General features: G+C 42.2%; 1 protein-coding gene across 7 annotated transcripts in view; it reads left to right on the top strand.

Annotated features, from left to right (window-relative positions):
• Positions 1-9,658, top strand: part of KLHL22 (kelch like family member 22) — a 41,488-nt gene extending 31,830 nt beyond the window's left edge. For all 7 annotated transcript variants that reach the window (XM_083148358.1, XM_083148309.1, XM_083148318.1 and 4 more), the window contains 4 exons: positions 700-1,193; positions 3,016-3,208; positions 6,300-6,536; positions 8,746-9,658. In XM_083148358.1, coding sequence (XP_083004484.1) covers positions 700-1,193; positions 3,016-3,208; positions 6,300-6,536; positions 8,746-9,123 — 1,302 coding nt within the window. In that variant the 3' untranslated portion in view covers positions 9,124-9,658. The remainder of the gene's footprint in view (positions 1-699; positions 1,194-3,015; positions 3,209-6,299; positions 6,537-8,745) is intronic.
• Positions 9,659-10,923: the final 1,265 nt, after the last annotated feature.

The following is a 10,923-nucleotide window of genomic DNA, read 5'->3' on the forward strand; positions in this document are numbered from 1 at the left end:
GCAGCATATTCCATTGTGCTTTACAATTGTAAACAACAGCGATTAAACAAACTGGGTAGATCCAAACCGACATGGAGGTAGGAGGGCCCTGCTTGCAAACTTACAATCTATAGGGATAATAGGAGACACAGGGATTCAGATGAAGACTTTGATCTTAATTTATAAAGCAGGTCACAGCATACCAGATTAATTCAGTAGGCAAGTGAAGTTAACGGCAGCAGCATACAGGTAATCACGGCATATACAGACTCTTGCAAATGCTCCAGTGTTCCCTACCAAAGCCCAAACTTGGCCTATCGCTTGGGCAGCTAATCCACCATTAAGAGCATTTGCACTCTGCCCTGGAAACACTTATATAAGGAGATCACAGGTGCTGCTGATTACACACCTGGCTTCTGCTTCTGCTACTGCTCCAAAACCTGGACTGGATCCTCTACATTACTCTCACAATAATGACACAAACAGGTCTTACACAAGGCTATGCCCCCTCACATGGCTGTACCTGGTGTCATCACCCACAAATACAGTATAGTTATTTGTTTGGAGGCTTTTGGCTGAGTGCCATCATTGACATGCTGATTAGGGAGTGCATTATGGCCACAGCAGAGAGAGAAGAGCATAGTTTGAGAAGTATATGTAAGTATTTTTGTTTAAAGGATGAAGGAGTTTTTGATGTTGTTACACAAATTTGTCTTTCAGGTGGGTTCTGAAAATGAGGTTTATGAAGGAGCCTTACTTTACCACTACACCTCCGAGCAGGTTGAAACGGATCAGGTGAGCCTGTCGGAGTCTCCCAAGCTACTAGAGATAGTGCGCTTTCCGCTAATGGAGTTGTCGGTTCTACAGAGGCTTCACAACAAGCTGGGGCCCTGTCCTCTCAAAGTGACAGTATCCAACGCTCTGGAATATCATAGGAATGAAATCATGCAGCCAGTGCTTCAGGGGCCTCACACGCAGTTGCGCTCTGAGTTCAGCTGCGTGGTGGGCTTTGGCGGAATGTACTCTGCCCCTTATACAGTACTCAGTGATCAGGCCAAATTTTTGAATCCGCTAACAGGCGAGTGGAGGCCACTCACAGCACCTCATACTCCTCGCATGTCTAATCAAGGCATCGCTGTGTTCAATAACTTTGTCTACTTGATTGGGGGTGACAACAATGTGAGTGGATACCGCGCTGAAGCACGATGCTGGAGGTGAGGCGCTTTCTCATTATTCAGATCAGCCGCATATTGTAATGTTTTATACATTTTAATTAGAACATAAATAAAATCCACTTGTTTATAATGATTTATTACCTCTGATATCTGCTAATTAACATTGCAAATAGAGATTAGAAACACTTGTAGGTACTTATGTATTATCTGGGCTCCCATGTTAAATGCACCCCATTTTTTCATACCCCTACTATCCAACTACGCATGGAGTTGATTTTATATAGTGTGGCGAGCGCAGCGAGCCACCGTGCCCCGAAGCGTGGCGAGCGCAGCGGTCTCATAAGAAAAATGGGAGCCCAGATATTACATAAGTACCCACTTGTATGTATTTGAACCTCACAGCTGAAACAAAGGTGATCTAATTTGATAGAGCAACTTCCATTTTATGTTTTTTTAACAATGTAAAGGCCCCTAAACCTTAGCCACTTGTACACTCATTTTACCCACGCTTTTTACATGACTCCTGTCCTGTGTCCTTCAACGAGACCCAAACTGGATTGTAGGCATGGTATAGTATATTAAGTCATATAAAGATACAATGGCCTGGCACTGCCATGATTATTCATAGTCCCCACGGATGCAATAAGTGATGTCACTGCGAGTTACTTCACCAGCATTTTGTTGTGAAGACTTCTCTGGGGGAATATGACATTGGACATACCCACACTGTCAGTTTGCAGGAGGGAGAGCAGAAGATCTATCTGCCTTTATAGGTTTAACATAGTTTATGTCATCTGAAGATGATGCAAATTAAAGGGCCAAACCCCAAGAAGGTTTACAGAATGGTACAAGGTAACAAATACAAGTAAAAACTAATACTGAAAGACTAGATGGTACTTGTTTCCTAGCACGGTGCCCACGATATTAAATTGTATGCCATCTAATCGCATATGGCATGCGATGCGATTAAAAATTGTATAAGGACCCTAATGGGTGATTATAATGTGAAACACACCCCCACGCCACCCCCAATATCAACGCTAACCCGAAGCGTGGCGAGGGGCGGCGGTATGCGTCCTCTGACCTTTTCATACCCCCACTATCCACATCGGCGTGGAGTTGATTTTATAAAGTGTGGCGAGCCACCGAGCCCGAAACGTGGCGAGCGGACACATTTTACTTCACATGTTTTATGCGACCCCTCACGGGGCTCGCTGCGCTCGCCACACTATATAAAATCATCAAATTAATCTTATAGGGGGGCCATTTAACATTGAAAGCAGAATATACAATTTAAAATCGCATTGCATTGTATGGCATTGTATGCCATATACAATGCTATACAATTTCAATATTGTATGACATGGGGCCATCTCGTCGCATCGCATACCATTGTATGCCTTATGGCCGTGCCGTGCTAGGAAACAAGTACTGACTAGATTTACTAACCTGTAGTCTGATATAAAATGCTCTGCAGGACATTATTAGAAATTATTTTGACACCAGAGACCTTGCATGCTGATGTGTCTAACCTAATTCAGAAATTGTTAGTGTCCTCCATTAATATCTTGATATATTGCTACTAGGAACCGTTCCATCTTCCTGAACAAATCAGTTGTACTTCAATATCTGCAGAATCCCGAATTTGCACTAAAAAGAGCGCTACCCTATGGGGCTGTGAACACTTTTGCTGAAGATTGAGAAGCAATAAAGCCGCTGATTTGGCTGGGTGAAAGCATTTGTCTGGGATTGAATCCCGCACCCACCAACACCCCGTAATGTTTTTGTGCCTATTCAGTAACATTCATTTTTGTATTTTCATATGTTTATGCAAGAAAATTATACTTTTTCTATTTATAAGGTATGACCCCCGACACAACCGCTGGTTCCAGATACAGTCCATGCAGCAGCCCCGTGCTGATTTGTCTGTGTGTATTTTGGGGGAGTTTCTCTATGCAGTGGCGGGCAGGGATTATCATGCTGAGCTTAAGGAAGTGGAGCGGTATGATCCGTATACCAACTCGTGGGAATATGTGGCACCACTTCATAAACAGGCAAGAAAATGTGTGTGTGTGTGTGTGTGTGTGTGTGTGTGTGTGTGTGTGTGTGTGTGTGTGTGTGTGTGTGTGTGTGTGTGAGATATCTCTATCTCTCTAAAGCTTTTGCAGTTTGAGTATTGGAATTCTTGCTTTCCAATATAGGGCAACAATTATAATGCTCCTGATGCTTTTTAGGGATATGGTTTGTGGCTGAATCCTTGCTAGTGGTGGATACCAACTATGTAGTAACAAAATAGGGTAATGAATGCACCAACCTACCTGCTTTTTGGGGTGTATACTCAGCAAAGTTTCCATCCTTTGCTGATAACACAAAACTGTGCAGGATGATTAGAACAATTGAGGATGTCTCCACGCATCAGAGAGATCTAAATAAATTAGAAGACTAAGCAAAAAAGTGGATAAATGCAAGGTTATGCATCTTGGGAAACACAACCAATGTGCTAGATATAAGCTAATGTTAGCGGGGAGGCATTGGGTAATTCAGTAAGTGAAAAGGACCTAGGAGTCCAAATAGATAACAAACTGGGGTGTAGTGCTCAATGTCATATAGCAACAAATAAGGCCAACAGGATACTAACATGTATAAAAAGGGGCGTGGAGACTATGGACTCAAATGTAATTATGCCTCTATAAAGCATTGGAGCACAATTCTGGGCCCCACACTATAAAAAGGACATCACAGAACTGGAAAAAGTCCAATGAAGGGCAACAAAGCTAATAAAAGATTGGAGAAATTAAGCTATGAAGATAGATTGGACAAATTTGGATTGTTTACACTAGAAAAGAGATGTTTAAGAGGAGACATACTTAACATGTACAATTCTATCAGGGGCCAATATAAGGAACTGTCAGGCACCCATTTTGCTTTGAGGAAGGATTCTAGGACACCTGCGTTTAGAGGAAAGAAGTTTTCGTACCCTTAGAAGGAAAACCTTTTTTATGGTGAGGGCAGTTAAATTATGGAACACTCTTCCAGGAGGGGTGTTGTCAGCAGACACAATAAATACATTTGAAATAAGGTTGGACAAACATCTATTGGGTACATCCAGTGGTAAAAACAACTATCATTATAAGCGGTTTTTACATTTTAATTAATAGTGCCTGGTGTTTTATTAGAACACAGGCTCCTGCCAGTATAGACTTGAATTTGAGATTTAAATTATGTTCAGCTTCCTCCACTACAGTTCATGTAAGACTAATAGTGTGTACACACGGTACAATTTGCCTTCCGATGTTGACGATATAGTCAACATGGGATCGGAATCGGATGCAGATCGCAAGGGTTTTAACCCTTGCGAACCCGATCCCGATGCGCGTTTGCGTATCACAAGGCAGAAAGTCTTGTCTGCCTTGACTATATAGTGCAGATCTGCACTATATAGTCAAAATTGTATGCAAATTGCATATGCCTTGAGATCCAATCCGATCTGATCGTATTGGGGATCGCATCTCAAGGCACATCTGACCTTGTGTACACACCATTGTACTCAGAAGTAGATTTACCGTAACTAAGCCTGACTGAACCTACTCCTTAAAGCGGTGGATGAGAGGCACATCTTTTATATTGTAAGTAACTTTTATAGGAATTGACAGACACTCCCTTCTCAATTTGCATACAATGACTATGCATATACTAACCAGTACTTAAGGAGCTTCCGGCTTCCTGTCTGGTTGGTCCTGAAGAAGCTTTTGAGAATGCGTACGCTTGACTGCACACCTAGTGTGTTAAACCCCACTTCCCTTCCCCCCATATGATTGTATTTTGATCTGTTTAGGCCGGTGGCGACACAGGGTATCCGTAGAACACGGATCTGACACGCAAGAGCGAGGTAGTGCACAGCAGCACACCTCAGACACAGCTCTGCTGTCAGCACACAGGCTGTGGAACTAGCGGCTCCAGCCAGCCAGCGGTAGCGCTGAAACGGGATCACACCCGTGTTCAGGCGCTTATCGCTACTGCATAGTGAGCCCCAGGAATATATACATTGTATCTGATAATTGTTACATCCTGGATGAGCATACACACTGTAAAACTGTCAATACCAGACATAACTTTTCCACTCTTAAATTTCAACCACCGTGCTTTATAAAATTATAAAATTATTCAGGGACAGTGTGAAGTGGGGTCCCACTAGGTGAGGATATATTATATCCTTTTTAAATCACTCAATGTTGTCCTATGTGTTTTTCGTGTTTTTTTATATCTTCGCAACTATTTTAATGAAACCAATAAAAGTCATGTTTTATTATTAAATTCTCTTTTGGTGCACCAACCAAAGACACACCTTCTCTGTCCTCTCCAATATATTCATTCTGTGTCTATGGTAGCACACCCTCGCATATCAAAATATTGAATAGTAATAGTGCACAAAGAGGGTCCACCCGCATAATAAGTTTGTGATTTCTGTGCGACTGGCACAGCTCTCCCCAATCTCCTAGTCAACATGGGATCGGAATCGGATGCAGATTGCAAGGGTTTTAACCCTTGCGATCCCGATCCGATCCCGATGCGCGTTCATGTATCACAAGGCAGAAAGTCTTGTCTGCCTTGACTATATAGTGCAGATCTGCACTATATAGTCAAAATTGTATGCAAATCGCATATGCCTTGCGATCCAATCCGATCTGATCGTATTGGGGATCGCATCTCAAGGCACATCTGACCTTGTGTACATACCATTGTACTCAGAAGTAGATTTACTGTAACTAAGCCTGACTGAACCTACTCCTTAAAGCGGTGGATGAGAGGCACATCTTTTATATTGTAAATAACTTTTATAGCACAGTGGACTTTCTTCCATATTTGTATTTAAGATAATATAAATGTTCATTCTAGTACCCGCCATCTTTGAAAACCCATGCAGTTCCTGTTTCCTGCCTGGGGTGTCGCTGTCTGCTGTGGTGTTTCTAGCACAGGTCTGGTTTGCATATAAGTGCTGATATACAGACTGCACTGTGCTCGAAGCACTACAGCAGACAGCTACACCCCAGGCAGAGAAGAGGAACTGCATGGGTTTTCAAAGATGGCAGGTGCTAGAATGAACACTTCTAATACTGTATATTAACTCCTCCTATTCATCTGCAGGTACATGCGCATGCTGGGTCAGCTTTGGATGGGAAGATGTACATTTCTTGTGGAAGAAGGGGAAATAGATATCTGAAAGAGACTAGCTGTTATGACCCAGGGAAGGATGAGTGGAGACATCTAGCCTTGGGGCCAGTGAGAAGAGCTTGGCACGGTATGGCAGGACTTCTGGAAAAACTTTATGTCATAGGAGGAAGCAATGACGATGATGAGGGATTTCGACAAGATATTTTGGAGGTAAAAAACAATAGAGTGATTATATTCTGTCTCTCACTGCTGCTCAGATGTATAATGGGTTAGTTCCTACCAATTGGTGCTTTACAAATGCATTTAATTGAATTGGGAAAACCTACAATGTTGTTTTTATCTACATTCAGTTATTTTTATCCTAGATTTAGCTTTTTCTGGATCTTTGTGAGACAAAATTACAGTGTATTGGTAAAGATACAGGAATTATTAAGCAGCATCCGGAGATGGGCTTGACATGACTAATTGACATTCTGAAGGTGTTAAGCCTGCCGATTAGATTATAGGTCAACATATTGCTTGTCCACTTACCGGTTGATACTCTAACTGCTCACGTGCAGAACCTTTTGGCATCCTGAATGTCCAATAGCTGATCAGATATCCTTGGGAAAAAAATATATATAGATTTTTTTTAATTGCATTTTTTGAGATCACATACCAATTGCAGCAGCTGTAGTAGAAGCAAGGGATGTACAAATAAGCAGACAGGAGATAAAGGTTTGTAATCATGACGCACAGGATACTGGCATAGTAATAGGGGAAATATAGATACATATGGCTACTTGCCAAAGACAAGTTCAGCAGGCTGCACAATACAAAGCATCCTGATATACGCTAACAGTTTGGGAAAGCCAAAACACACACACAAAATGTATGGACCTTATTCTGGTCCACATGTAACACTGCGAATTTGGCTGCATTGCATGTGTCCTAAACGGCGCCCACAGTAAAGCCAAATCCCCCATACCCCCATTGGACCCGTGGCCCCCCGCAGGGCTGCAAATGGATGATTTCCATAATCATCCATTTGCAGCCTTGGGTGCTGGGGAGAAATCATTCCATGGTCGGGCGACCTTTGAATGATTTCTCCAGCGCTCGCAGATCTGAGACACCTGTGTGGTGTCTCTGATCTGCAGGCGCCCTGTGCAGTAAGCGGGCGTACCCATGTCAATGGGGAATCTCCATGGAAACGCCCACCATTTTCATGGGAACACTGAATCCATCGGCCCATTACCCCACACCACGCCCGCCCAGACTTCTGTGTGCGAGCGCTGTCGGCAATCACACACAGCGGCTGCACGTGATATAAATAACTATGCGCAGTAGCCAATCATTCCCCTGTGCGATTCAATCTGAACAGCCCCTATGTGTATGCATGTATGTATGTATGTGTGTTTGTGTGTGTGTGTGTGTATATATATATATATATATATATATATAATACAAATGAAACAAAGGGATGAACGAAAAAGCCCCCCTCCTTAGGAAATATAAAAAAATATATATTTCTGTATGAATACGAAGCCATACAGGGAGGCACCCGGTAACTATCATTTGGCGGCGGGGGCTGCGGCTGTAGGAGGGGGAAGTGTGGGGATCCATTCTTATCTCCCCATATGCGGGTAGAGAGAAGACACTGTTTCATCATTGATAAATACCAGGAGTTCATTGCCAAAGTGATTCACTTTCCTACAACCCCAGAAACGGGATACAGTCATTAGGTCTACACCAACCAATTAGGTCGATAAGCATTGGGTCGACATGCAGCAAGATTGACATGGGTCTAGGTCGATAGGTTTTTAAGTCGACACAAGCATTAGATCAACATGGGCTAGGTCGACATGGGGTTTTTCACTGTGTTTTTTTTTAGCTGACTTGTGTTGACAGGCGGTATTCATGCCCTACCATCCACTAGGGCGTGGTGGGAGAATAAAATATTGTGCTGAGCGTAGCGAGGCACCGTGCCCGAAGCATCACGAGCAATGCAAGGGGATGCGGTGCCCTTCAAACTGTGTCCTGTCGACATTCGGTCAAAAAACCTTGGCCATGTCAACCTAATGCTTGTGTCGACCTAGACCGATGTCAACCTTGACCCATGTTGACCTTGCTGCCTGTCGAGAAACGATGGTGAACATTTGCCTCAGGTTGTTTACATTGTTATCTGCACAATGTGATTTTGAACAGGACATTAAACCTGTCACAAATTTGTACCATCTACTAGAGATTTGCTTCATAATGCTGGCTCTATACAAAGTATACTGTAAATTGTGATTTTATTTCATACTGGGACCTTTCCTCCTGTAATAATATAAAACATGGAGATACAAAACTACATATGTAATGTGTCTATTACAGATAACAACTATGTCTTTCTCCTAAAATAATTGTATCCTTTATATTCTATATACCTCTCCTCTAGGTGGCTTGTTATAGCCCAAAGACAGACCAGTGGTCCCTAATGTGCCCTGTATCTGCAGGGCATGGAGAACCCGGCATTGCAGTTCTAGATAACAAAATGTATGTCCTAGGAGGAAGATCACACAACCAAGGGGACCGCATAGATTATGTACATATATACAATGCAGAAAAGGACTTATGGGAGGATGGACCTCAGCTGGAGGATGATATTTCTGGCATGGCAGCCTGTGTCCTGACTCTCCCCAGATCTGTACTCATCGATGCCGATGTCTGGACGGAGGAGATGTGCATACAATACGTGCAGCATACATCTGACAATGCATCTGAACGTAACAGTATGTCAGACTGGGAGGACTTGGACAATTCTGGGGAAGACTGACCTCTTCTGGTAACACGGGTTTCTGAGCATATGATCAGTGCATCCTGCCGCAATGTACAAGATAAGTGCAATCATCATGCCCGCCTTTTAAGTGTTTTTCTTACCCCACTTTGTTACCTCACTCCATACTTTTTCTTGATTATGCAAATCATTCACTTTGTTGGGAATGTTATTTTTCTGTACAGATAATTGAGCAAAACTAAGTTCTGTCAGGGCACAGTGTCCTTTTCCCCAGACATGCTTTCTTGTTTTTCTCTGCCTGGAGTTCTGCGGTTTGTTCATGTTCCATATTCCCACACCTTGCAGAAAAGCAACTCCCTGCAGGGCTGCAGATTCTTACACTTTGGACTCCGAACATTGAGAATAAACAGCTCTTACATAATGTTTAAGAAAAAAAGTGCCAAATGCAAACAAGGAAATGCAATGTTAATTGTGTTAACCTTCTGGAGTTACTGACAAGTGGTTCATTTGTTGCGCAGTGTAGTGTGCATAGTAGAGCTAACGGGGGAAATTTGTAAAAAATAGGTGTATTTGTTTCCAGAAATACACTTATTTTTGACATTTACTATCCCGAAAATACGGCAATTCGTATTCGTATTGATAGCACATCAATACGAATACGAATTGCCGTATTTTCGGGATAGTAAATGTCAAAAATAAGTGTATTTCTGGATACAAATACACCTATTTTTTTACAAATTTCCTTTAGTAAATTTCCCCCAACATGTCTATAAGAATGTTGTGCCTATAATGACCCCAAATGAACAGTCTCTTGCAGTCCTCACTCAGCCTGACTGTTATAGAGCCACACACAACATTTCATGCATGCAGTTCAACAGCCCTACACGTAACGTTAATGTACAGTAGCGACATACATGCAGTTGCACACAGAATAATACAGCCTGAAACATATAGGTATACTGACGCCTAAATACAGTGCCCCTTGATCATGTTCTTTGTCACAGCTGGGCACCCTGTCTGCCTTTTTATACATACAATATTCACATGAATGCACTTATAGACATAATAATTGTACACATTGTGGTTTCGAGTGTATGTGTAGGGAACTTGGTTAGTTGACATCACTGTACAGCCCACTACGGCACAGTTTAAATTTGTTTTATTTTACTTTGAAATAAAGATTGTTTTTTTTCTTCTATTTTGAGATAAATATCTTACTTTCATCTAATCATGAAAGTGAAAGTGTTATTATACAATCCGAACAGTAGGTTTTGTGTATTGCTTTTGAAACTGGTGTTTTTGGGTTTGCATGTAGCCCCCTACTCTTACTCTAGTATGGGTGACTGTAAGGTTAAATTATGCCACAGCTTATTCAGAACCCTAACTTACCAAAATACAGTACATGGAGGTGCTGTATTGGGCCTGATTCCAAGTTGGACAATGCAGCAGTGTGGATCGAACTGCTCACAGATGGAAGTTTCCAGTTTACCACTGCTGCTCTTTTCTATGACTCTTTTGTCCGTGTATTATTTGTTTGTGTGTGTATATAATATATATATATATACTTTCCCTCTCACACTGTTAGAACTACTACTAGCCAGTACTTCACATCAACTCTGGTAACCAACTCTGCCTCCTGCCTGCCCACAAGACTTCTCCCATACCTTCACCTGCTTATAGACCTTCCTACCTCAACTGATTCGACTCCTACTCAGCCTTTAAATCTTGAAATTGCTCCCACTTATACTCACTGCACTAATGCACACTTACCACAGTGTCAATCTCCACTCAAAGCCACATTTGCTATTGTTGTTTTAATTATATCCATTTCTGGTTAGT

The sequence above is a fragment of the Crinia signifera genome, chromosome 1, assembly GCF_055691185.1.
Source record: "Crinia signifera chromosome 1, ASM5569118v1, whole genome shotgun sequence".
In the NCBI taxonomy this organism is placed as follows: Eukaryota; Metazoa; Chordata; class Amphibia; order Anura; family Myobatrachidae; genus Crinia; species Crinia signifera.